A 27,959-nucleotide genomic window follows, 5' to 3' on the forward strand; every position below is an offset into this window, starting at 1 on the left:
CTCATAGGCTCTCGAGAGGTCACCTGGTCCAGTCCCCGGCACTCATGGCAGGACTAAGTATTATCTAGACCATCCCTGACAGGTGTTTGTCCAACCGGCTCTTAAAAATCTCCAACCATGGAGATTCCACAACCTCCCTAGGCAATTCATTCCAGTGCTTAACTACCCTGACAGGTAGGAAGTTTTTCCTAATGTCCAACCTAAACCTCCCTTGCTGCAATTTAAGCCCATTGTTTCTTGTCCCATCCTCAGAGGTTAAGGAGAATAATTTGTCTGCCTTCTCCTTGTAACAACCTTTTATGTACTTGAAAACTGTTATCATGTTCCCTCTCAGTCTTCTCTTCTCCAGACTAAACAAACCCAATTTTTTCAATCTCCCCTCATAGGTCAGGTTTTCTAGACCTTTAATCATTCTTGTGGCTCTTCTCTGGACTTTCTTCAAATTGTCCACATCTTTCCTGAAAAGTGATGCCCAGAACTGGACACAGTGCTTCAGTTGAGGCCTGAGTAGAGCGGAAGAATTACTTCTCGTGTCTTGCTTACAACACTCCTGCTAATACAGCCCAGAATAATGTTCCCCCTTTTTTTTGCAACAGTGTTACACTGTTGACTCATATTTAGCTTGTGATCTGCTATGACCCCAGATCCCTTTCTGCAGTACTATCAGAAGGGAGTAAACTGTCATATGGGAGTAAAATTGGGTCTAAATTAGTGACATTGGAGAGGTGGCACTTCTGTTCTAAGGCTGAATTGGGTCAGAGTAGGATGCCTGAATGAAAGTCCCATTGTTTTCTTGGGGAAAAGTCACGCTGGTCAACATCATTTCTTCATGGCTGCCTTGACAGGTCCTCTCCAGCAGGGGCTGCTGTGTCATGACATGGATCGTGCTAAAGAGGCTTCAGAAAGGAGGTCTTGGGGAATTATTATATTAAAAAACAAAATACAAATAATCCATGTGTGTGTCAAATGCTCCACAACAATGCACACAGGCAAGCCACCTGACAAGCCCAACAGTTATACAGGAGGTCGGGCTTATTTCTAGTAGAAACGAATGAACAGCTGTTCCTTTTTCTACTGGCCCTTGCACTAAAGGAACAACAACTTTGTAGTGGAATTGGTATGTGGGGAGGGAAACTTCTTCATATATGTGTGTGTGTGTGTGTTATTCAAGCTGCAAGGGGGGGCATTTAAAAAGTTTTCTGTGCTGATAGATTTTGCAACTGAGCATCTGATTTCTTTTTTTAAAAAGTCTCAAGCCATGCCCTCTTGTAATCATGGCAGCAGCAAGGACTTGTGAGCAGCCTCTGTAGGGACTAAAGTTGGAAGAACTCAAAGCAGAGCAAGCCCAGAAGAAGGGAGACTGGAACCACAGAGCGCCACAGACAAAGGGAAAATATAAAAGCGAGAGAAAGAAAGCGGAGAGGTGTGGAGCATGTTAACACACACACACAGAGTCCTGGGCAGGGGCAGTTAATCATTGCACTCTGTGCATCTGAAAGGTGGATCCGTTTTGCTTCTTCTAGAAGATATTCAATTCGATTTGCATTTTCCACATTGCAACCCCCCACTCGGCCCTTCCCCAAAGAGGGGGAGAGGGAAAAACCCACCCAGAAGAAACGCAGCAATCCGGCTGCGTGCACCGTGACATCTGCCGCGAAGCCGGCGGGGATTGCAGCAGTAGTGGAGCGCCCCCTGCAGGGCGCGGCCGTGAGGTGCGGCCAGCCCGCCCGGCTCATCAGGCATAGGCTGCCGGGCGCTGCATCAAACTGAGAAGCAGCGGAGCCGGAGCTCAATCAGACGGGAGGCGAGGCAGGGAGCGGAGCGGCCGGGGCTGCTGGCGATTGGACACCATCAGGAGGAAGCCCTCGCTGAACCGACCGAGCGCTGCTGGGCTCGCGGCGGGGGCGGGAGGGTGCACCGCACCGCACCGGACCCGGGAGTTAGCCAAGAGCCTGCAGAAAGGCGGGTTTGCGAAGAGGGAGCAGCGGAGGCGAGATGCACCGGGAAGGACGAACCGCTCTGCCTCGCAGGACCCGGGAGCCGGCAGCCTGCTGGGGGCTGGCCATGCACTAAAGGACCCGGCCGGGGGCTTCCCCTGTGCACACGCCGGACCGCCCGCTTTGGAGGGGGTGGGATCGCCTCGCACCTCCAGGCGCCCCGGGGAAGGAAGAGACCCCCTGCGCCCGGAACCCCTCGGAGCTCGCCCGGGGGCTGCAGCCGAGCTTGGCAGACCCGCTCCCCCACCGGCGCTTTCGGGGCAGGGGTCGCTAAGGGAGGAGCTGCCCGAAGGGGAGGTGGCGGGGAGACGGGCACCGAGAGTAGGCTGCGGGGCGCCTGGTGCAGCGGGAGGAGGAGCAGGAGGCGGCGGCTGGGCAGCCTGACAGCTCGGGGAAGTTGTCCGAGGGAGATTACACGGCGAAGCCCGCCCCAGATGGCACTGGGCAGAGGCGAGCGGAGGAGGCGGCGGCGCTAGCGGAGTCCCCCGGGCTGGAGAGAGACGGAGCCGGCGAGCCAACGGGCTAAACAACAGGGGTGGAGCAGATCGCCGCAAAGAGCAGCCCCCCGTGCGCCCTGGGGCTCCCTGGCCGCGAGGTCTCCTTGCTCCATGGCCCCCAGCCGGAGGGATGAGCCCCGACGGGCGTGAAGGGGGCAGAGAGAAAATGAGAAGCCAGGCGAGAGCGGGGGGTCTGCCTGGGCAGCCAGCGGGCAGGAGGTGAAGAGCGCCCCGGGGGGACGGCGGCCGGTGCCGCCAGCGCCACATACCAAAGAACCCGGGCCCCGCGCAGCGCCCGGCGCTTCCTTTCCCCTCTCCTGGCTGGCGAAGAGCCCCAGGGCGAGCGGCGGCCGGACTGCGCCGAGGCAGCGCGCAAAAGGAGCGCAGAGACTGAGGACCGCGCTCCCCAGGGGAGCTCAGCGCGCCCGGGAGAGGGGAGCGCCCAGCCCCTGCAGGAAGCCTCGGGCAGGTGCCCGGGGCATGGGAACAAGGGCGCAGCCCCCTGTCGGACCCCGCGCTTCGGCCCCTGCCCCCGGCAGCCCGCTTGGATTAACTCCCGTTGGGTTTTGCTAGAAAGCCGAGCAGCGCACCCGCCGCCTCTGGATCCCGGCTGTCTCCGGGCGTGTGAAATTACCTCACGGCTCCTTCCCGACCTCCGGCCAGTAAGTCCCTCTCCTCCCCACGGGGGAACGTGCGCGCGCGCGTGGAAGTGCCCTGGGACTGGCGTGCAGGGGCAGCCCTCTGCCCTCCCCCGGCCGTGGGAGCGCTCCCCGTCGGCTCGCGGGGGTTGGCTTGCCCTCCAGGTGCGGGGCTCCTGCAGGAGGGGTTGCGGGGGCAGGGGCGGAGGACGCGGGCTCTTTAAACTTTCCTTCCAGGCAGACAGGGTCCAGTCCCTCATGCCGGTCCTGCTGAGCGCCAAATGGGGGGGCCTTACCCCCCCTTGCAGACAAAGGCAGGGCGCGATCCTCCTGGGGCTGAGTGGGCAGGCGGGATCTCCCCCCCTCCCCCGACGGAGGCTCGGGTTCATTAGACAATTAGTTGAGAGCAGGAAGGTTCCTGCCTGTCCCCATCCCCGCGTGGCGGGTGGGAAGATGCGGGGCTCAGGTCCCGGCTGGCGGGTGCCTGTGGGGGCGGGGGATGGAGGGGATGCAGCAGGTGAGGGGGCCGGCAGCGGACAGACAGAGGCACTCGGGGCTCGGGCTCCACGGCCACACAGCTGGTTTGATTCCCGCTCCAGCTGGCCCCAGCCCGGTGGCCCGAGCTCTCTGCCAGGCAGCGGGACACTCCGCGGGAGCTGGGGATTGCCAGCGTGGGGGGAGAGACACACGCCGGAAAGCTGGGGAGAGCAAGTGTTTCTTCCGTGGGGCTAGGGAGGAGCCAGGGCGAGTGAAAGAACTTTTTTTGGGGGGGGGGTAACCCCCCTGCCAGGCTGCCAAGAGCCAGGTCTGTCCTGCCTAGTGATCTGCGCAGTGGTAGGTTGGTTCGTGGTAGGTTTTCAGTGGCAGGCGGCATGTGCAGCAAAGCTGCGGTGTTAGAGACCATTGAACACAGGACGAAGCTGGGAAGTCAATAAAGGGTCAGAAAAGGCAGTGGACCAACTGACCTGCTCCCCTGTAGACTGTTCTACCAGCTGCCGCCAGAGCTGGAGTTGTCCCCACCAAACACTTGGCTCAGGGCAGTACCTGAGACAGCATTTAGCATGGCCGTGCCGGGCGGAACCTCTCTGATTCCCAGCAGCAGTCAATATTTGTTTTAGGGCAGTGCCCCAAGCCCCAGGCAGGGTCCACCCCCCTTGTGCTGCACAAACAGAGCAAAGCCACCACCCCTGCCCTGAAGATCTCACCGTCTAAATAGCCAAGGTTCCCCTGAGGGCCACATGTGGGGACAGACAGTTAGACAGCAGGGCCACCAGACATGCAGTGCAGGGGAGAGAGGGGAAGGAGAGAAGCATTTCCCTTTCAAGGGAGCTCTTCTGTACTTTGCTGTGGCTGGGAATGTTCCTTCAGGCCTGGGAGCCTGGTGCCCAAATGTGGGGTGCCCAGTTCTAGAACCTGTTCAAGGGCCTGGCTTCCAGAAGGGGGGGGGTGCTGGGCACTTCCTGGGAATCAACCCCCTGGAAGGAGTCCATTACCCCCCCCCCCCCGCCCCATCCTCCATGGAGGTACCTAACATCAGTAGTCACTCTGGAAAATGTCAGTCTGCGACCATGGAAGAATGGTGGCTTGTTTGGGGCCTGATGCTGCAGTCCTCACTCAGGCAACTCTCCAACTGATGTCTGGAGGAATTTTGCCTGAGGAAGGACTGCAGGGTTTGGTGTTGCCCTTTTCTTCTGCCATGGACCAGAAGCCAGTCCTGGGCTGAGAGCGCAGGGTCCGTGTTCTCTCCTTTGCAAAGTGGAGTGTCCTGTGTGGATGCTTTCCGGAAGCCCCGAGGCTGGTGTTTGAACACTCCATAATCTGACGCGGCCACCAGTTCCACAGGGAAGGGGCCTCATTTTGTGCCCACCTGCAGCAAATCTCTCCCATTTTTGCTTCACAAATTTTCCCTTTCTGCACGACTGGAAGAAGTCATTTTCCTCCCTGCACGAATGGCTGCAAGAGCGGCGAGTCAGCCCCTCCTCAGAGGCATAAGAAACCGTCAGCTCCACATCAGACTTTCAGAGTGGCTGACTGATTGATTTAGACTTAGTGGTGAGGAGATGCATAATTCTTCTCAGGAGACTTTCTGAGTCATAAGGAAGAAACCGAGGGCTAATTGAGATACATGTATATGTGCTACAAAACAATTTGATGTAGGTTTTAAAACAAGGGCTGCTTAGGAGGAATCCAGCTATCTGAATTTGCCTTAACATGCTTCTGATCAAAATAGTAATTAACCAGTGTAAGAATCTGTCCCGTGTTTTCCGTTCAGTGCCCCTGGCTTGCAGAATTTCATTACAGATCTGTCTTCTGGAGTATGCAGTCTTCCTGCTCAGCCGTCTGTCCAGTGTGTCTTAATGGCGCGTTTGGTTCTGATGCAGCAGTCGTGGCCCGAGGAAAACCAGCAATTCAAAATATTCCCCCCAATATCCAGGAATCCAAATCACTTTTTAACATGACGAGCCAAGGCCCCGTTTCAGTAGTTCAGTCCCACTGGTTTATTGTGGAGGGCTAAGTGCATTGCGCCAAATCATTCGGCACTGCATGTTGTGTCCTTCCCAATCTGAGCTTGCAACCAAGTATATGTGTGTTTTTATTTCAACACTGGATTGTGGTGCTGGATAGCCACTGAAATGACTAGAGATGTGGTAAAGGGATGGGTCAGCTTGACAACCAATGCCTGTAAAGAAGCTCATTTCCTTATATCCTTATGTCCTGAGAAGGGAAAGAATTTTATACAGCCAAATTGTCCTTTGCTCTTTTTTACATTTTACTTTACTCTCATCTTGGGCAATGAAAATCAGTGAGGTCAATTTCACTTCTGTTTAGAGTCAGTTTCATCTTTAGGTTCTTGTTAAGTATTTCCCTTTCAAATACTGCAGGGGAATGCTCATTTGATTAGAAACAACTCTTTTTGTTGTTTTTTCCTTCTTTTTTTAGCTGATGAAACCTTTCTACTGATCTTAGGTTTTCACAAAAAGCTTGTTTTTACAACATTTTAATTTTGGGTCAGATGTGAGTTGACGGTGTCCGTTATGTTGAGCAATGGTCTAGTCTGCCTTTAGTTTAGAAAGAACATCTATGCATGCTCCCTCTGTTGTACTCTCCCAATGCCTGTCCAAGAACAATTCTCCCTTTAATTAAAAGGGAATAATAATCCTTTGTTCTTTTATCCGAGGATCTCAAAGCACTTTGCAAACATCAGTTCTCAAAACCCCCCTGTGAGGTAGAGGTCAATATTGCTATTTACAATGGAGATGACTAAGAGACAAAGAAGTTCAGTGACTTTTCCAAAACCACAGGCAGAAGCTAAGGATGGAACCGAAAAGTCCTGCTTCCCAGTCCTTTGCGCTAACCACTAGACCACTCTAACTCCCCCAGCAACAAACTGAAGCAGTGATCTTGGAGAGGAAGTGTGTGAAAGTCAGTGCTGACTTGGAGAAATGTTTACTGAAACTTGACATGGGTTTTTAAAAAAAAATGTTATACATCATTTTTATGACTTATACTCTATTTGTTTGCTATGCTGGGAAATGACTTATGTGGGGTCAGTTGGGGATGGGCTGAGTTTTACCTCTCGAGACACAAAGAAGGAAAGTCCTCTTTGATTTGAAATGTATTTCCCTTCACATAAAAATAGAAGTTAGAGTTTTGCTTTTGTTTTGATTTGTGGGACTTTACAGTGAGCCAGAGAGTCACTGGGAAGGAAAACAAAGATGAATTTTGCTGTACAGAGAAGGGTTTTTCTGTCCACTGCTTCCAGTCAGACTCAGCCCATGTCCCATCCAGCAGGTAAGGTTTTACTCTTTACCTGTGGTTAGTGGCATTTTTAGCACTCTTTCCCTTCCTTCTAACTTGGGTAAGGCCGTTCTAGGGAGCCCAGGAAAGTGACCATGCTATCGGTGGGGTTATGTACAGAACCCCCCTTTGCTGTCCTTTATTACAAAAGGGAGGCCTCACTCCAGACCTGTTTTCACACACACTAATCTCTGGGGCTCTTGTGTTTTGATATTTTGAGGCAAGTAATTTAAAAATGCATGCTTGTGAAGCTGAATTCATAGAGCGATGTAACATGCAAGACATTCATTGCACATCATTTTAAGATTCTTGCTCTTTTTCACTTCTTGTGTTTTGGGTCTTTGTCCCCCGTTTGAACCCGGGCAGACTGAGATGCATGGGTATGCCAGTCACGGGAAAGAGACCTGGTGGGAAGGAGCTCTCGGGATCAGGGAAGCCTCCCACCACGTTAAAGAAAGAGGCCCTGAGGTGGTGGTATAGGCAACCAGGAACAAGGTGGTAAAATGTTCCTGCCTCAGCCAATAACAATCAAATCCCAAAGTGCACTCTCCAGCTGCAAGTGAGGGCATTTCGGAGTCATTTCTGATCTGGCTGGCTGGTTGCTGACTCTGGAAAGGGGCAGTTTTTTGTTTCATTGTGAAGCCCCGTAACTGAGGAGTGGGTGATGAGCAACACAAATCTCCTTTTGGTCCAGTGCGGCCCATGAGTGTATCAGAGGTTATGAAAAGCTAAACAAAGCCGACCTGATGTCCCCTGAGAGCTAGTGGCAACACATTCCTAAGGGGGAAACAGGGACAGGAGGACACGATTTTGGCTGTGATCACAGCAGCTCTCTCAAGCTAAGTGTAGCTGGACTAGTCAGTTCTTGGATGGGAAACGTCATAGGAAAATCCAGGGTGCTGAAGGAAGTGGAGTCAGTGCGTTGGTAGATGGCACTCTTCTCTCTCAGACCATGTGGAGCCAGTGCCACTACAGAAATGGTGTTAAGGGGCCTCCAGAGGTCTTTTGGAGGAAGAGGCCATAAAATGTAGATCTTGAGCCCAGGCCCTCATTAAAGATGCCATGGTGTTTCAACGGTAGTGTTATTTGTCCTAGTCACATTCCAGGGGTCCCATTCACCATTCCTGCACCGTTGTGCAATAATTTACACTGGTGCAAAAAGCATGTAAAATGCTGCCAAATCAGATTGCACTAGTGTAAATGACTATAGAAGGCCAGGGGTGAATTGGCTCTGATAATTATGTTCAGCCTTCCTAAGTTCCCCTTCTAGTTTCATGTGGCTATAGTATCTTCTCCACTTCCTGTCCTAAACCGTTGTAGAACTTTGCAGTGCCATGTTAAACAGCTGCTGCATTCCACCCTGTGGCGTGTGAAGCACATTCCAGTGTCAGAGCTATTTGTAAAGCGCTATGAGACCCTTTGGGATGAAAGGGGCTACATGAATGTAAGTTATTGCATTATTTGATGGAGGTCAATGGATTGTTAGTGAACTGGACCGAGAATAAAGGGCTGCCTAATAGGACAGGAAACAGCAGTTCTGTAAGTGGACAGGCTGCGACTGTGAGAAATGCCGTAATGTTTGCAGTTGGGATTACATTCCAGTGTAACGGGCCATCACCAGCGTTCCAGCCAGCGCAAAAACATGGCTATTGGGGGAAAACAGCAACATGCGCATTAGACTGTTGTCACATTTCAGTGTTTATCAGACGTGATAAATGAGAATTTTGTCTCCGTCTAATTGCTCTGATGAGCTAAAAAGCCAGCAGTGTGTTTTGAGATGAGTGCGTTTGCAGTTTGCAGCAAGAAACTGCTGCGAAGGCAGGGCCTGATCCCACCCCCGCTCCATGGCTGCCCAGCCATGGCAAAACTCCCATGGGACTCTGCAGCAGGTCCTCAGAAAGAACCAAGCCCTTATTCCTCTGCGGCAGCTTCTTTGTAAGCAAGCCAAACTCCAACGCCACCACCAAGCCAAAGCAAACACGTTAGCATCCGCTGCATTCCCGCTGCCTCCCATTTCAGTTTGGGAGAGCTAAGAGGAGCCATTGGAACAATCCCTTCCGGAGTGATTAGGACGCTCGGTTCGTCACTGTACTGCTCCTCCATTTACACCAGCGCAATGTGGCGTAGAACGCGAGGTAGTGTTGGACATGCTCTTTGCACTGGTGCAGGGCAGTGGGGAGTCGGCCCTGATTTCTAGGGAATTCCTGACTCCAGGCAATAGGTCTGTCCTCCACAAGGGCTTTGGGACTGATTAGGAACATGGACCACGGACTCCAGCACCTGGGGCCTGATTTTTTCCTTCACCTGAAGGCCACTGTACACTGACATTTGCACTCCCTTTACATCACCTGAGTGCTGTAAAGTCACCTTAGTGTAACGCAGGATCGGGCCGATGGCATGCATTCTGCATTTCAGAGTACTGAGGGGCACTCAGAACAGACAGCTGCACAAGTCGCCCAGAGAGGAGACGCACTGTGGGCCCATGTGTGTTTCACCTGAAATATCGCTCATTACTTCTTAGCATCCCCTGAGGGCCGGATCCTGCACCCATGTAAGTCAATAGCCAAGCTCCCACTGAGTCCAGCGGTGCAGGATCAGTCCCAACGTGCAGTTCTGTTCTTACGAGTGACTGAAATAAGGACACTGGGGCGGGGCTCTAGGGTGATTGTCTGTTAGTGCCCCCAGATTAGAGGGGCTCAGTTTATCTGTAACAATAGCTCCTTTGATCTGCCAGTGCTGGACGCTCTCTCTGGGATCTGTGGGTTCTTTCCACCTTGCACGTCATCGGTGGAATAATGATCAATCAGCCAAAATCTGTGACACCTGGGCAGCCCCACTGAGGATCATTTGTGGTGGATGGCCAGCCCTGTGGTGAGCAGTGGGGAATACCTGGGGGTAGGTGTCACCCATTGAGGGAACGTGGCCCTGCGATTGGAGCGTCAGGTGGCTGTGCTGTTGATGATGCATGAGAAGAAAGGCCCAGATCCTCAAAAGGTATTTAGGCACCTCACTCCAACTGATTTCAATGGGAGAGACTGGGCCAGACCGACTCTGGCTCTCTCTCAGAGCTGCGTTGTCTCTGCAGGGCTTAGGAGAACTTAAACAACTTATTTTTGTCACTCAAGTGAGCTGCTCCGATTTGAAATCTGCCCAGGGTCAGTTCTGCCGAGTAACTCTGGGCCGTGTTTACTGACCCACACTTTCAGCTGGGAACAGGTACTGTACCACCTGTATGGCCCATTGCTTTCAATCACATGGAGGCAAAGCTCCCAGCCTCCAGCTTCTTACGGCTGCATGACAGCGAGATCAATAATGTCTCCGCTGAGCAATGGGGCAAAGAAGAGAGAGGCGGCTTTGAATGAACCCCTCAGGCCTGAATTCTCTTTGACACTAAGGACCCTTCGCGTTAAATTGGCAGTGAAAAGGGCCCTTACAGTGAATGTGAATGTCATTTATGCTCCCTTTCCACTGCCAGCGTGGGGCAAAGAGCCTCAGTGTGAATCAGAATCTGATCCTGAATGTTTAAAGCCCAAGCCTACCCCTACGGATGGCAGGAGGAGTTTTGCAATTACAGAATCAGGCCTTTAATATGACTAGTGAAAACTCCTGCCGGAGACTTTCCCACGCCTGACCCCTCCAGCCCCACCCAGGGTGTTCTCGACAGAAAGGGCCCATCTTGTTTTTAATATGGATAGTCAATCGGGTAGCAGCCCCACCTTTAGGTACCCACAACTTTCCTTTGGAAGATGCACAGCAAATACTTCCGGAAAGCATGCAAGGCACTTGTTGTTCAGTTTGCAACATTCCTGTTGATTCCCCCTCCCCCGTTATTTTATTAAATCTCAGACAAAAATGTGTTCAAATTGAACACAAGATTTTAAAAAAGAGAACCCCAGAGACTCCAACAGCCCATGTGCCATCAGCAGCCTGACTCTGCCCCTCTTGAAGTCAATAGGAGCTTGGCTTCTGCCATCCATAGGGGCAGAATCGGGCCCTGCCGTTTTATAGAATGTGACTAACATTCGGCAATTTGCATACTCCGGGGCCTGATCCTGTAAACGAGCTCACATGGCGCTCCTGCTCATTAGGCCTCGAGAGAACTCTAGAGTTCTGGCATCTTCCTGGCTCACCAACTCTACTCCTCCCACCCTCTCCACCTCCTTCCTCCACTGCTCTCTCTGCACACGAGCTCGCCAGTTTCTTCCAAGAGAAAATGGACAAAACACAACATGATCTTCCCCCTCCGCTCGGCAGCGACTCTCTCCTTCTCTCCTGCCACAACCGCAGACGCTTCTCAGCTGCTTTCTTCCACTTGCCCCAGTGACCCCATCTCCTGAACTGCCCCCACCTCCTCTCATCCCTGCCTTACTCTCCTTAGCTTCTCACTCTCCTCTGGCTCTTCCCCCTCACAATACCACCATGCTTCAGTCTCCCGCATCTTAAAACACCTGCCCTTGACCCCGCTGGCCTCTCCAGCCACCCCCATCTCCCTTCTCGGCTCAGCTCTAAGCTCATTGAACGCGCTGGCTGGAGTCCCTCTCCTCTAATTTCACCCGAGGCCCTCTCCAGTCCAGCTTCTGCCCCTTGCACGCCCCAGAAACTGCTCTTGCCAAGGTCTCTAATGAGTCCAAGCCCAGTACCAGTACTCCAGCCGCATCTTTCTTCACCTGGCAGCTGCCTCCAACACAGCCAGTCCTGCTTTACTTCTGGAAATCCTGTCCTCCCTTGGCTTCCGTGATGCTGGCCTCTCCTGGTTCTGCACCTGCCTCTCTAATCATTCCTTAAGCGTGTCCTTCAGAAGATCTACCCCCTCCCTCTTCCAGCTTTCTGTAGGGGTTCCACAGGGCTCTGTCCCTGGTCCCCTCCTCTTCTCCCTCTGCACCATATCTCTGGGGTATCTCATCTGCAAACACAAAGTCAACCTCCACCTCTGTGCTGATGGCTCACAGATCTGTTCTGCTCCAGACCTGTCTCCTTCCCTCCAAACCAGGATTTCAGCCTGTCTCTCTGACGTCTCCTCATGGATGTCTAGCATCAGCTCAAGTACAACGTGGCTAAAACGGAGCTCCTAATCTTCCCCCGCCCCCCAACCTCCTTTCTTGATTGCTGTGGACAACTCCGCCGTCCTGCCCGTCACACAAGCCCCTCATCTGGGCGTCAGCTTTGATTCAGACCTCTCTCTAGGTCTTCATACCCAGGCAATGTCTAAATCTTGCCAATTCATTCTGCAGAATATCTCTGCATACGGTCTTTCCTATCCACCCATGCAGTTCAAACTGGCATCCAGGGTCTCATCATCTCAATTTCTGCAACAGCCTTTTCTCTGGCCTTGACAAATGCAGCCTTGCCTTGCTCAGACCCACTCAGAATGCTGCTGCAAAGATTGTTCTCCTAGCCCCTGGCTTTGAGCACGTCCCTCCTCTCTTCGAAGCCCTCCACTGGCTCCCCCTTCTCTACAGAAGCTGCCTGTCTTTGCTCTTCCCAGCCTAGCTCCACTGTCATCTCGCAGTTGGTATCGAAATGTCAACTCCCACTTCCAGCTGGCCCATTCAACCAGCCTCCAGCACCTGCTTGTTCCATTTTCCTGCTTTCTCCCAGGTTGCCCCTCACGCTTGGGAGAATCTCCCCATGAACATCTGCAAAGCTCCCTCCTCCTCTTCCTTCAAATCCTTCCTTGATACTTGAATGAGAATCTCTTTGGGGGCAGAACCACTGGCTTTGGTTCTGTGTTTGTACAGCTCCTAGCCCCAGTGGGTCCTGGCCCAGAACTAGATCTCCTAGGTGCTACGGAAATACAAATAACAAATCCTGATGATAACAACTGAGGACTCTTCTCAGAGCCCAGCAGATCAGAAACCAAGAGGAGGGGAACCAACAAGTGCAAGGAAAGTCCATGGGTCACCCCTGCCTCATGCCAGCGCTCCGACAGCGATCAGTGGCGCATGTCAGGCGAGCGGGATTTGGCCCCGTAGGCAGCAATGTAAACTCCGTCACCCGCCAGTCCCGTCTCCACGGAAGCTGCCCCTTTCTGTGGCCTCCATTCCCTGTGTTTTTTGCATCCAAGACTCTCTTAGCATCGCTGTGGCAGGTGTCCCTCCAGCTGGCTCCCTGCCCTGCTGAGGCTGGGAATTGTTCGAGATGATGCCAATGTCTCTCCCCACGACCGTCCAGGATACTTAGCCAACACGTTCCTATTGATTTCAGTGGGACCTTTGAAATCGGGGTCAAGCTTGTCACCAGCCTTAGACTGCAAGCTCTTTGGGGTGGGAACTGGCTCTGGCATTGTGTGTTTATAGTGCCTAGCACGACAGGGCCCCGATCCCGGACTGGGGTCTCTAGGGACCAGATCAAAGGCCTTTAGGCACCTAAATACCTTTGGAAATGTGGCCACAATAGAAATAATAACCAAGCATTCTAGCAAGGCTGGAGGAGTGACTCTCTCGGGCAGATCGCAGGACTCCCCCCCCTCCCCCCCTCCCGCAGCGAGGCCTGTAGGAAATCGGCTGCTTGGAGGGACAGATGGGGAGAGCCGACACTTTGTGTGTTCATAATAACCAAGAGGAATTTGTGTTTGTGCATCTATGGCTGTAAAAATGGTGCGTCGTTGTATTTGATTGGCTCACGCTCCTCCCCACCCTCCATATGTCACTTGTCTTCTTGGGTGGGGCAGGAGCCGGGCATCTGACCCTGCTCCTGCTGAAGGCAGTGACAAAACTGTGGACTCCGGCAGCGGTTCAGGCCCTAGGTCTTTGCATATGGCTGTACAGCCCGGCACAACGGGGCCCCAGTCCTGACTGGCGCCCTGCGCTCTTGTAATACAGACATTAACAACCCATTTCCTGGGTGTGCCCAGCCTCCTTCTGCCAACAGCATCCAAGAGGTTAACCCTGATGAGCTGTCGGGAAAAGCTCCTAGTCTGGGGGCAAGAGAGGGCAAAGGCTGGGTGGGTTTTTGTGTTGCCGCCTGGTGTCAGGACTCGGGCTACTTGCCAAGCCCCCAAAAGGACTGCTGTCCCCAGCAGCGCCTGACCGCCGAGCAGGCATGTCAGAACACGCTCCGGGGGCCTGCAGTGCTCCAGGCGTGTACGGCCGGATCCCGTTGCTCTGTTTACTCGCAGTGTTTAGTGAGTGTGTTTAAGATCCAGGAGCGCCAGACAGCTGGTAAATAGCATGAGGGGTTGTGTGTGTCTTTTGTCATGTGACTCCATCATTAAGCACTAAGCTGCCCACCTGTTCCTCCAGGAAGTGACACAGCGTCTCAGTCCGGTTTCCAGGTAACAGCTGACGGGATGGGCTAGTGGCTGGCACTGGTGGTGAGGACAATCGCTAAGGTGAAATCTGGTTGTGGGTGCCCAGCAGGAAGACCCGTTGGGCCTGGTTGTCAGAGGTGCTGGGCACCCAGGGGGTTTGGGAACAAAATTCCCTTGTGAGCAGAGTACTCCAGATGAATCCGCTCTGGGGCTTGCTGCACGTTCCACTCTGAACTGATATGGCAATTCCTACAATCGCCCGTGAGAGACAGAGTCACTGCTCAGCTCCTGCCCGAGGGAACCCCACCTCCTTTCCTGCCAAACTGGCTTGAACCCCCTGCAAGACCTCATAGCCTCAGACGCTCCAATGTGCAATACCTGGGTTGAACCCGAGATGGTTTTATAGGCCAGGCTGAAATGCACAAAATACTCCCTTGTCAAATGTGCCCTGTAAGGAAACCCGCTCCCCGCTGCGGCTGCTCCCCGGCCCCATCTGCTTGCTTGGAGAGCTTCCCACAACTGTGATGCTGAGGGAGGAGGATTAGGAGAGTCTAGTCCAAATCAGCCAGCAGCACGAGGGATCGCTTAGCAATACCAGTGCAGGCATCTATTACAGACAGGCTTGGTTTGAACGGTGCAATAAACACCCCGCAGCCAAAAGCACTGGAGGGTGGTGGAAGGAGGGGCCTAGTGGGAGGAATTCACACCCGTGTGCAGTTAAAAAAACACCTTCCTGGGGCCCAATGCATCCCTGGTGCAGCCCCATCACCTTTGGTGCAATTACACCAGGGATGCATTTGGTCCACAATGAAGATGATGAGGTGGGCAGGCAAAGTCAAGTCCCCTTCGCCCTGCCCCCATAACCACCTCTATGTCTGTGGGGCAAAGGCCCGGTGATTTCGTTCTGCAGGCATCCTGCTGACGACATTTGCAGGCAGAGACACCACTCCCCTTCCACAGGCCCGCCCTCGGCACGACTGTACTCATCGACCGTAGCATCTCTCTGCTGCTGGGGCCAACTCAGACCCGATGTTTCCAGGTGGGACACTGTTACCACCCACAGAGCTGCACCCACTTCCCCCCCTTGCCCCCTGGCTCTCGCACTGACAAAGCAGAGGTGGGAGGTGTATTTCGGGGGGAGCCGCAGACCTGTTCTCCGTGGTATAACGTAATGATAGAACACGCTGTGGTCCCAGCCGCCCTTAATAATCCAGCGCTTAGTATCTGGGGCAATTCCTGCTGGAACCATCCACCAGCTTTGACTGTCTAACATCTTCAGCCCAGCAACATGTAGGGTTGGGCCGCGCGGGTTGCTGGTGCTGAAGATGCGTCTGTGCGGATGACTCTCTCCGGGACAGTTATTCTCCCCTCCGGGCTTTCTCAGCAGCAGCCTGCGTGCTCCGTGTCTCTGATACTTCGGTTGTGAGCCATCCTGGGTAGTGAACATGGTTACCTAGCCGCTCCCTCTGCCTCAGATTGCAGGGTGGGGCTGATGCACCGGGGAGAAGGGGGGCAACCTCCTGCACCAACCCCTCCCCACCCCCCATGGGCAATGCAGAGCTGCGGCTTAAAAGCCACAATTAGCCCCGGCTGTGTGGGTGTGCTGTCCCCGGGGGAGGGTGAGCCGCACTGTAGGGAGGAGCTGGGGCTGGGAGGAATTCCACTGCCCGTCACAGACACTCTTTGCTCTCCCTGGTAGGGATATAAGGACCCTTGGCTACAGAGTCCCTGTGTTCATGCAGGGACAGTGGGTCCTCCTGGAGCAGAGACCCAGCCAGGGTTTGCAATGTCTGGAGCATAATTCAGAGCGCCCAGTGCAATCCAACAGCACAGCTGGGCTTGGCAGTCCATTTCCCACCTACTCCCCGGGCCAGGGCGTTCTCTTAGTCCTCATCCCCCAGGGAGTCACCTGATGAGGTTAGCCTGCTCCATATACTGGGCTCCTGGGGACCGGAGCTAAGTCCCTTTTAATCAGGCTTGGGGAAGCCTTATGGTGAGCCGGCTGGTGAGGAGGGAGGCGGGCGTGCCACACTGGACTGCCCTCTGGTGGGCAGGGCCAGCCTCGGGTTGGTGGGGCACGTGGGGGGGGGGGGAGCGTGCGTGCAGCAGGCGAATGGCTCTCCAAGGTGAACCCACTCCCCGCGAGATCCTGGCCAGGAGGTGAGGCCTCCGCGTAGCGGCTGTGAAGTGAGCCGAAATCCCCGGAGCTGGCTACGAGCCATTGTTTTCACCAGCCACCTTAATCCATCATTATCTGGGCATATTTCGGATCCTTGCCAAGAGCAAGGTGGGGAGGGGAGCGGGGGGGGGAGGGCGTGTGCATCACGCTTTCCCTATTCCCATGCTATCCTTTCTGCTGCCTGTGTGTAATTAACAGAGTAATTAAAAACAGGAGGAGTTAATTGGTATTCATTTATGTGGCAGATGTTTTTAATTGAGATACGAAACAATTTACCTGTTTACATAAACAATAGCGAATGAAGGCTTGTAAAACAGAGATTAAAAAAAAAAAAAAAAGAATTAAAATGATTTCCTTTTCTCACCAAACTGGCTTCTCACTGGAAAGCAACAGCCAGGACGCTAGCAGACGCTGCTGAATTGATGGCAGAGAATTAGGGTGTGGTTATTATTTATCTGAGTTACAGTTGCCTTAGACTGATCAGGGCCCCTGTACAAAGACATAGTGAGATTCCCGCAGAGAGCTCACCATCTAAATAGACAAGACACAGAAAGGGTGAGGGGTAAAGGTCACGCAGCAGGTTATTGGCAGATTGGGAATAGACCCAGATCTCCTGGCTCCCAGTCCAGTTCACTGGCTGCTAGCTCACACTGTCTCTCCAGTGCCTGTTGGGTTTTTGAAGTACATTTATCCCCAGAGGTGTGCGTCAGTCTGAAGTGGGTCCAGCTGTTAAATTTGGATTGGGTCCTCCTCGGAGGAGTTTGGGTTCGTTGCCTGGCCCATCTCTAACACACATAGTTACTGAGGGTTATTTGTCAGACGACAATGAGGAAACAAAGAGGAACGGGACCTCTGGAATTGGCAGACGAGAAGAAAGTGAGTCCATGTAGTCCTTCCAAAATGGATTGAATCAAGGCTCCATAGTTAATGTTAAATAAATCTTGCAAAGTGAGATGCAAACTCCTGGGGCAAGTGGCTCTGGAGTTCTGTCATCTCATGGTGAAATGACTCGCGTTCCCGAGCGCAGCCAGCGGGTGGAGCCCTCCTCCGCCGAGGCTGCTCCGCCTGTATCGCGATGGAACAAAAGCTCTCTCGTTTCATCCCCGTTGCCAGATTAGCCTGGTGTGTGTTCATGTGTCAGGCCGCAGGGGGCCCAAGGGCGTGGAGTACAGTTGTGAAAGGAGGTGCCTAATTCTCCAAGGACAGGCCTGGCTGTGTGGGGATCTGCTAGGACCTGCCAGCTCAAGGCCAACCCACTGTAACGAGAATGTTTTGTCAGAGCCATGGCCCACACTGGGGAGCGCAGGAGCCGGGGCTGCTCATGCTGGTGGGGCAGCCGGGAAGGCTCTGCCTGCAGGAACCTTAGGGCAATAACCCTCGGCCAACAGCTTGGGCCTGGTTTCAGGGAGGTGGATTGGGCCCCTCAGTGCTTGCGCTCGCCCCTGCGGTGTCTGGGGTGGCCGTGGTGCTCCGAGCTCTCGCCCGGCCCTGGGCCAGTTCTAGGCCTGGCTCTGGGCCTTTGCAGAAGGGGCTTTCTGGAAAAGATCTACTTGAAGCCGTTGGCCCCTGGTTAAAAAAAAGAACTTAAGAAAATGCCAAGTCACTATCCCGCCTGCCTCCTGGTGCCTGTGACGGGGAGGCGGCCCAAGAGCCCTGTCTGATGAAGGGGGGTGTCCAGGAGGCAGTGCTGTTGCTGCTGGGAGGAATGGTGCCGGGACTGGGGAAGTCACAGAGAGAGCCAGCGTCCCCCAGCAGCCTGGGGGGAGACTTTTCCCCCAGTTGGACTCCTGCACTGATATGGGCAGGGAGATGTCAGCATGGGATTCCCCATGGCCAACAGGCCCTGCCCTCCCTGCTGGGCTGTGCATTTCATTGCTGGTAGTTTGCGGCCTCGGGGAAGCTCAGGATCTTCAGAAAAGCTGGACATGCAGAAGTCCATGGGGCCGGATCTAATGCATCCGAGGGTGTGGCGGGAGTTGGCTGATGTGATTGCAGAGCCATTGGCCATTATCTTTGAAAACTCGTGGCGACCGGGGGAGGCCCTGGACGATTGGAAAAAGGCAAATATAGGGCCCATCTTTAAAAAAGGGAAGAAGGAGAATATGGGGAACTAGAGACTGGTCAGCCTCACCTCGGTCCCTGGAAAAATCATGGAGCAGGTCCTCAAGGAATCCATTTTGAAGCACTTGGAGGAGAGGAAGGTGATCAGGAACAGTCAACATGGATTCACAAAGGGCAAGTCATGCCTGACCAACCCGATTGCCTTCTATGATGAGGTAACTGGCTCTGTGGCTATGGGGAAAACGGTGGACGTGATATACCTTGACTTTAGCAAAGCTTTTGATACGGTCTCCCACAGTATTCTTGCCAGCAAGTTAAAAAAGTATGGATTGGATGAATGGACTATAAGGTGGATAGAAATATGGCTAGATCGTCGGGCTCAATGGGTAGCAATCAACAGCTCGATGTCTAGTTGGCAGCCGGTATCAAGCAGAGTGCCCCAGGGGTCTGTCCTGGGGCCAGTTTTGTTTAACATCTTCATTAATGATCTGGATGATGGGATGGATTGCACCCTCAGCAAGTTCACGATGACACTAAGCTGCGGGGAAAGGTAGATATGCTGGAGGATAGCGATAGGGTCTAGAGTGACCTAGACAAATTAGAGGATTGGGCTAAAAGAAATCTGATGAGGTTCAACAAGGACAAGTGCAGGGTCCTGCACTTAGGACGGAAGAATCCCATGCACCGCGACAGACTGGGGACTGACTGGCTAAGCAGCAGTTCTGCAGAAAAGGACCTGGGGATTACAGTGGATGAGAAGCTGGATATGAGTCAGCAGTGTGCCCTCATTGCCAAGAAGGTTAACGGCATATTGGGTTGCATTAGTAGGAGCACTGCCAGCAGATCCAGGGAAGTGATTATTCCCCTCTGTTTGGCACTGGTGTGGCCACACCTGGAGTATTGCGCCCAGTTTTGGGGCCCCCACTACAAGAAGGATGTGGACAAATTGGAGAGAGTCCAGCGGAGGGCAACGAAAATGATCAGGGGGCTTGGGCACATGACTTATGAGGAGACGCTGAGGAAACTGGGCTTGTTTAGTCTGCAGAAGAGAAGAGTGAGGGGGGATTTGATAGCAGCCTTCAACTACCTGAAGGGGGGTTCCAGAGAGGATGGAGCTTAGCTGTTCTCATCGGTGGCAGATGACAGAACAAGGAGTAATGGTCTCAAGTTGCAGTGGGAGAGGATTAGGTTGGATATTAGGAAAAACTTTTTCACTAGGAGGGTGGTGAAGCACTGGAATGTTTTACCTAGCGAGGTGGTGGAATCTCCTTCCTTAGAGGTTTTTAAGGCCTGGCTTGACAAAGCCCTGGCTGGGATGATTTAGTTGGGGATTGGTCCTGCTTTGAGCAGGGGGTTGGACTAGATACCTCCTGAGGGCCCTCCCAACCCTGATCTTCTATGATTCTGTGATCTGTCTGTGTGTTTCTAATGCAAGGTCCACACCCGTATAACATGGGACTGTTTAACATGGCACTTGCCAGAGGTCATGTGCTGGGTGAGCCAGGGGCTCAGCTGGGTTTATGGCCGCACAGCACCGTGTTTCTAACCACTAGGCAACACGGCCACCAGCTGCTCCTCTGCTTAAAATGGTCAAGAGATTAACCAGCAGAAGGGGCTCAGCTGACTCCCCGCCCGCACTGATCTAGACTGTGGCTCACAGGCCTTCTAGGGGCATTGCTGGCAGCCATGGCCGGCAAAGCAGTGCCCAGCTGGAAGGCACCAGTGAGGACTAGAAACCCTTGAGTTGAGCTCAGCAGGGAATCTAGAGAGCTGTAGGGAAGGGACAGAAGCCCTGCCAGTGAGGACTTCTGAAAGCAGACTGGAAAACAGACCAGTCCTGCCCTGCACCGACGGGCTGCAGAGGACCTAGCCGGGCTGTTCCATCGCGGAGGGCTCCACCTGAGACAGCGGCACCTGTATAAAGGGAGGTGTGAACTTAACCTGATCCAGGCACACCGATGCAAACTCAGTTAGTTCGGTAGAAGGCTTGCTGCAATGCGGCTCCAGTCAGTCAGGACCCAGTGTAACTAAACCAAAAGAAGCCAAATGTCGCCTTTGGCACTGGCTTCACTGGTTCAGTTTAAAAGCCGACTCAGGTGATACCGGTGCCATTTTCTCGTGTGGCCAAGCCGGGAATCAAGGACCCGCCTGTCCCGCCCTCAGGCACAGAGTGACGTCTTGTTCCATGTTCTCCTTGCGCCCGGGCACCACATGTCTGGTTGGTGAGATGCTGGTGAGACACCTAGGCCCACCGCTCCACAGCGGGCCCTAAGATAGCCACTGAGAGCAGGAAGGGGCCTCGCTGGAAGGCAGAGTCTCTGCATATTGAACTCAGCCAGACACAGGAAGCTCTGAGCTGCGAAGGGGCAGAACGCCCCAGGTAAGCGGGTCCCTATGATCTCCCAGGTTACCCCAGTAGCCTCCTTTGGCAGCCTAGTCAGGTACCGCCAAGGCCTATGTCTTGGCTGGTGAGAAGTTGAGTCGTTAAACGTGACAGCCCGAATTGCTCTCTTCCAGGAGGCTGTAACGGCACAGACAGGGTTTGCCTGGGCAGTAAAGGGCACTTTCCATCACTGTCCTTGGGTCTGGGAACTGAGTGACACTGAACTTAGGAGGGAGCGGGGTGGAGAGGGGAGGTTTGGACACCTGAGCTGTTCCAGAGCCCTTCTGTCATTGCTCTATGTCAGCCTCTGAGCACATCTGGTTCCCGGCTTTCCTGCAGCATTTGTTATGTCCCCATTTCAAAAGCATGGGAGCATCGAAAGCCAGGCTTCATTTATATGATGCATGGGAGTTTAATTGATTTGATATGATTTAAAAAGGCGTCATTTGTCCTGACACAGGCTTAGAACAAACTGAAAGCAACTGAGCCTGCTCCCCTGCCCCCGCCCGCTGGGCTCCCCAAAATGTGCCACTTCAGATGAGCTGCACAATGTTGTCATGGCAAAAAAACTCCAAGGCATCTACTCAGAGCATGGCTGTGGGACTCCCCCACTGGAGCCGCTGGGAGGACCTGGGTATCGCTCTGGGAGGACATGAAGGGAAGGAGACGGCTCTGGAGAACGGGGCTGGCGAAGGCTCTGGGCCTAGCGCTGCGGGGACGGTTGAGTTCCGGGTTCTGCTGCATGCTTTGTTAATGAGCCTTTGTGTCCTCAGCTCGTTAGCCGTTTGCTTTTCTTCTGACCTCAGACTGCATCAGTCACGTTTATTTCTGCTCCGACCATGAGCTTGGCTCGTCCGGGGCCCGCCCCCGCCCGGCACAGAGCAGAGAGCTGGCCGTGCAAACACCGGGGGGACGGGGCTCGCTTAGTGACAGCATGGGCGGGGGGCAGCATGTAGCTAAGCGCCTCATTAGTAGGGTGAGGCGGCCGTAATCGCAAAGTCCCCCCAGCCACTCCTCCCAGACGCAGTGCCCCTTGGAGGCACACTCGGGAAGGAACTGGTCTAGATTGGAACCCACTGGGGGATGCTGCAGCCATCCAGAGCCAGGCAGAAATCACCCTGAGCTCACAAGCAGTCCCAGGAGGGGCTGCAGAGAGCGTTGTCCGAGGAAGGATGGCAGGAGCTGGCCTATGCTAAACCGTGGCCGTCCGTGCCTGAGGGGAATCTTGCTGCGGTTCTGCCCCGGGCCGCTAGCCCGGCTCATTCTCCTCTGCACTTCCAGCAGTTGCTGTAGGACAGGGTCTGCGACTTGTGGTGCAGCTGTGCTGGCAGGAGCGGTGGCTCAGGCACCAGTGCAGGCCAAGTTCAGGTGTCCCTGCCACTGTCAGGAAATCCTGCGGTGGGAACGCTGCCCGAGGCTGGCCGTGCTAGCGGCACTGCACCGCTGCTGACTGCTGCCAAGTTAGTCCCTGTTGCCCCATCCACCAACATAACCCAAATGCAGTTCTGCTTTTCACCCAGTTGGCTGGCCTGAGAGGGACACAGGCTAACACCCCCGGGAGCACAGAGCATCACCTGCTAATGCAGCCACTCGGCAGTGTGGACGCAGGCCAGCGCTACTCGAGTGCTGCTGCTCCACTAGCCCCTTTCCAATTCCCTTCCTGTGCCCGGAAAGGACAGACAATGTCCCCCGCAGCGCTGGGAAGGAATTCACAGAGCGGCTCAGCTCAGTGCAGTGCCAAGAACCAGGGGTACGTCCCCAGAAGTCTTAGCATCACACGCGAGTGAGTGCAGCACCCGTGTGGACACGGCAGCTCCAGTGTGATTTCACCATCCTACTCGGGCTAGGCTGACGAGAGTGTAGATAACTCCAGTGAGGACATAGACAGACAATGGTTCTCTGAATACTAGGCTGTCTATCATCTGTCTAGCTCCATACGCCCCCTCTATCTATCTATCTATCTATCTATCTATCTATCTATCTATCTATCTATCTATCTATCTATCTATCATTTTTGTTACAGTAATGCCTAGGAGAACTCGAAAGGAAAGGGGCACCATTGGGCTAATCACTGTTCAGACACTCAGTAGGTCAGTTTGTGCCCCCACGAGTTTGCAGGCTGGGTTACTGATCTGTCTGCCAAGGTGCCCCTCACCTTGGTATCGAAGCATCACTTTCTCTCAACCACATCAGCATCCTCACACGTCGTTTTAAAACCCCAGTGATAATGGTAAGCTTGTTCCTGCCGGCAGGGCTGGGAGAAGGGAGATTTCCGAGTTTGTTTGCTTTGGGAGGGGCTCAGGTGCCACGGTGCTGACAGACCTTAGACACCTAGCTAGGGAGTGTGGTCCTGATGTGAAAACCTGCATCCCTCGCTTGGTGATCTGTCCTAGGGATCACGTTTCTTTCTCCTTGTCAACACGGGGAAGAGAGCCGGGTTATTGGCCAGCATGGTCACCGGCCCGTTTACGTGCGGTTCTGTTGTCAGGTCGGAGCTGATGCCCCGAGAAGAAGGGCTCTGCCCTGGTTGTTCCCCTGGAGTTGTGTCCCAGAGCAGATAAGAAATGTGCTAGTAAAACATTTGACTAAGAGTGGAGAGAAGGTTTGGCAAGTTGCCGGTGGAGAGCAGATGGCTGAGAGCCCAGCTGCATGCAGATTCTGCCGGTCTCAGGTGTGTGGAGTCGATCCCAGGAACCCCTGGCCCCGTTGCTAATGGAGATCGAAGCGGGGCTGGGAGGAGCGGGGGTTTCTCCGGAATGCAGTGGTTTTCCATGTCAGCGAGTACTGAAGTGCTCCCGTTGTGCCAGGATTGTTAGACTTTCCTGAGGGCTCTTGGGCTCTGAAATCCCCATTTCTAGGAGATCGTTTGGTTTGTTTCCCCCCGTTGCCGGAGCTTCGTAGGGACCCAGGTTGGGTGTTAGCACCGCTCAGATCCCCTGCGACAGGCCGGAAAGAGCCATTGCCGATGATGTGTCTCACTTTGCCTTGAACTCCTCTGCTGCCTGGGCTGTCATTGCAGGGGGAGGACAGTGACAGAGTGACCCCCCCACACACATTCCCCAGAAACTCCTCAGAACCTCTGAGTCACATGTTGTTTCCTTTTTACCCCCCTCTGGCACCAGAGGCCCTAGTGACCCTATTCCCCCACCATCGGCCTCCATCGCCCACCCAAGGCAGCTGCTCCCCGGGGGCCATTCTTTGGCAGGATGAGTCCCTCACTCCATCGCCTCCCGGGGGCAGGCTGGGCTCTGCTGGGGCAGGACCAGGGGGACGGGCACTTTATTAAAGAGAGGATTGTGCTAAAATACCCAAGACTGTGGCCAAGGGTTAGCACGTGGTTCATACCGGCCGGTGTGGACGAAAGCAGCCCATGTTCTAAGCGCGTTCTGTCCTAGGGATCGAGCCAGGGTTAAAGTGGGGTCTCTAACATGGTTACGATACTTTATTTCTGCCCATGGAAGCAAGACAAATCCACCTTCCAGCCTGGTTTGCAGTTACAGTTGGAGCGTAGACCTGGCGGATGCTCCCCCACCAGCATCTATTTGAAAGGTTTATTAGGGGATGGGAGGAAAATGTAGGAGCTGTGCCACACTCTGTGATTCAAATATAAGGTGTAGTCTAGCACTTAGGACTGATGTCTGGGAGCCAGGACGCCTGGGTTCCAGGCCCAGCGCTGGGGGAGTTTTCTCTCATGGCTACAGCAGGAGATGGAGAGCCAGGACTCCTGGGTTCAATTCCTGCCACTCGCTCAGTCTGAGACCTTGAGCAAGTCATTTCACTTTTCTGTGCGTCTGTTTTATCACCTGTGAAATGGGGATAATGATATTTCCCGCAGAGGGGCTGGTGAGACTCAGTTTGTAAAGCACGCTCTGCTCCCTAGGCAGGGAAGAGTAGAATAGTTAGGATTTGGGGTCCGTTTTTAGGCAGGGGTTGCAGTTTGGTTTGCTGGTTTTCCTAGCGCACTAACAGACCAGTGACCCTCCGGGCCCAGTTCTGCGGTGATGTCTTACGTTAGATCCCTTGACACTAGTTTAGACCCTGTTCCACTAACTCACACCCTCCTTTGAGCTACTCACATGCTCGTGACTGGGGTCTAGGGGCAGCTGAGTGGGTCTAACGAACCCCCGAGGAGCCGAAGAAGGGAGAATGGCTCCATCCCTTCCTCTTTCTTGCACTTTCTTTGGACTGCTCAGGGTACAATGGACACTAATAGTAAAACCTGTGGCCTCGAGTCGCAGTCCTGCCCCCTCCCCCGCAATCTGGCCCTTCGTGGGTGGAACACAATGGTTACTCCAGCATGGCTCACTGTTACTGGCTTGCCGCGGCCTTCTGCCGAGCTCTGCTGGGCTCTGCGTTTGTGGCATTCTTCCCCATCTGGGCAGATTTGTGGCTGTTTTGAGCCTGATTCGGACCTCGTGTCGGAAGATGTAAATCAGGAGTCACTGCAGCCTAAGGGAGAGCAGAATCAGACACGTGGTTTCCCGTGGTCGGGGCTCTCGCTTCTGCCGTGAGGCGGGGCTGCCGGGGCCCAGCGTGGCAGGAACAATCCACGCCCATTTCTGGGAAAATGGGCTGATTCAGACCTGTCCAGCCTCAGGCATGGCCCAAGCCTCTGGCTGCCGGGAGGTTTCTCAGAACCGCTTGCAATGTGGCAGGTCCCTTGGTGCAGCCACAGCCGGGACCATGGCGTGGAGGGCAGGCTGCAGAGCCGCCAGCCCGTCATTCCCCAAGCCTCTGCCCACCTGGGTGTGGAGGCTGTGGGGAGGGAGGGACGTTCATTTCCTGCTTTAAAAAATATAAAATAAAACCAATCAGTGTCAATTTCCCCCCAAAATGGGTGAGAAACTGGCATGGGGGGTGCAGCCAACGAGCAGATCTCAGGCTCCCAGCTCCCCATTGTGTGTGTGTGTGTGTGTGTGTGAACCGTCTCCCCCTCGATCCTTTCACATGTGTGACTGCTCTGCAGTTCGTCCCCACTTTGCCGCTGGCGCTGAGTGCTTCCCTAACGCAGTCCAGATGGAGCGGCTCCGTCCCTCGCGATCTTATCGGGGAGTTGTTCTTGGCCCCGGTGGCACCAGCAGCTGAGGAGCAGGAATGCTTTCCTTCACTTAGGAGGCAGCCCGGCTTCGGGAGACGTCGCCTCCAGCATCTGGATTTCATTTGTAGCCATTTGGAGAGCATGAAAGATGCTGTTATTTTAATTCCCTTTTAACTCTTTCCTCACTCGGGAAGTGCTGCCGGGGCCAGAGGGGAGGCTCGCAGGAAGATTGGGCTTTCTGAATGTTATTCCTTGTTCCAGTCTGAATAAAGAAGAGCGCGTTCCGTGCTGTCTCCCTACTCTTCTCCCACGCCTTCCCAGTTCCTGCTCCAGAGCCCATCAAAGGGAGACAGCCATAAACCCAGAGCCACTTTGCTCGGTCCCATTCCGCTCCGGGCCTTTGGATCGCTGATAAGCAAAGATTCTGCCTGACCCTGCTCTCTGCCCGGAGGAGCAGAAACATGGCACGGTTGCTTCCAAGGACTCCTGGGGGAACCCAGGGAGGTGGCCAGCCTGGGGCTCAGCCCATGGTGCAGGTTCTGAGGGATGACACATATCATCATCAGACTTAGCGCTTACATAGGGCTCGCTTATGCCCATTTCCCAGATGGGGAAACTGAGGTTCAGAGAGGTGAAGTGACTTGCTATGCAGGAAGCCTGTGGCCAAGGCGGGGAGAGAGTCCAGCTCTCCTGATTCCCAGCCTTCCTCTCCATTCTGTCCTTGCATGGGATGAGGACGAGGAGTCACTGGGTTACCCTGCAGGGACTGGAACGTGGCGCACGGAATGTGCTCCTGGCCGGCTGCTCTGCGTGCATGGGCTGAGCTGAGAATTTGGGAGTGCGTTTTATTATCCAGTCCCCATGCTGGGGCTGAGAGGAATAAGGGTACCCCAGCAAAGAGATAGCGAAGGCAGGTGCCCACCCATCGCAGCGCCGTCATGCATCCAGTGCCTCCTGGCTCCCTGGGGGGCTGGCCTGTGGGAGACTAGCCCCATTTCCAGAGGTGGCCTCTGGCTCTCCTGGCAGGTGGGCGCGCCGGAGCATTAACCTCTTCAGCTCTGGGGCAGGGGAGACACCTTGAGTGGCCCACTCCTCTGGCTTCAGGGGGTTGCTGTCACCAAGAGGGAGGGAGAACGCAGGTCAAGGCCTGGCGAGTGCAGGGTGTGTGAGCCCCCGTTCCTGCCAAGGGCCTGCTGAAGGCACACACAGCTCCTTTACTCCCACTCCCCACCAGGCCTGGCCCTCCCCCGCCCACCCGCCTGTCTGTGCCAAAGCCCCCCGCAGGTGGCTGCAGACCACCACTTCCCACCCTGGGAAGGGGCAATGCCATGGAGAGCAGCTCCTCCTTTCCCCACCCTCCTCAGAGCCCCACCCCTGGTTGCTCACCTCTGTGTCCAGGGGAAGGGTTCATGCTCCAGAGCTGGGAGGCATTAGCATGGGGCCCAAGGCCAGCAGAGGCCAGCATGGCAGTCCCCCCAGCTGGACATAGGAAGCCCCAATCCACCATTGCCCTGCACCTTGAGTGGTTATTTACGCTGCTAGTGCAAAGAGTGTGCAAAATGCTGCCATTGTGATTCGGAAGCATGTCACCCCCCACTTTGCGCAGGTAAATGACTCACCAGGTGCAGGGCAGTGGAGAATCAGGCCAGCAAGCTCTGTCAGCAGTTAAAGAAAGGGACAGAGACCAAATAAGAACTAGCCTCTTTTCCCAACAGCTTTGAACATGGGCAGAGCATACTAAGAGATTGGAGGGGGGATGTGATCTGGGAGTCTGCGACACAAACTGGGGTACAATAGCCCATACTGGCCGCTTCCAGCCTTGCAAAGAGGGGTTTGGGCCCAGAGCTACCCGGTGGGGCTTAGTGGCGCCAGGCCGAATGCCTGGGTGTGCGTGAATAAAAAAGACAATCTGAGTTTTATTAGACAGTAGCTTCTGTGGTGCTGCCACAATTATTGTTGTAAAACTAGAGGCATTTGGGAGGGCTGGTTTGTTGCTTCTAGCCCCAGCAGGAACCAGGCAGAGCCTCGTTCGTGGAGGGTTAAATGCACTGGTGTAACAAATGGAGGGCTTTAGGTCACAATGGGGTGTATGGGGAGATATCTGGATTCGACATCTGAT

General features: G+C 54.3%; 1 protein-coding gene across 1 annotated transcript in view; it reads left to right on the forward strand.

The window, feature by feature from the left end:
- The first annotated feature begins 2,460 nt into the window (after positions 1-2,460).
- CBFA2T3 (CBFA2/RUNX1 partner transcriptional co-repressor 3) overlaps positions 2,461-27,959 on the forward strand; it is a 65,761-nt gene continuing 40,262 nt past the window's right edge. Inside the window, exons 1-2 of the mRNA XM_065416639.1 lie at positions 2,461-3,156; positions 6,816-6,924. Coding sequence (XP_065272711.1) covers positions 6,849-6,924 — 76 coding nt within the window. The 5' untranslated portion in view covers positions 2,461-3,156; positions 6,816-6,848. The remainder of the gene's footprint in view (positions 3,157-6,815; positions 6,925-27,959) is intronic.

Source organism: Emys orbicularis, chromosome 14 (assembly GCF_028017835.1).
Source record: "Emys orbicularis isolate rEmyOrb1 chromosome 14, rEmyOrb1.hap1, whole genome shotgun sequence".
Lineage (NCBI taxonomy): Eukaryota > Metazoa > Chordata > Testudines > Emydidae > Emys > Emys orbicularis.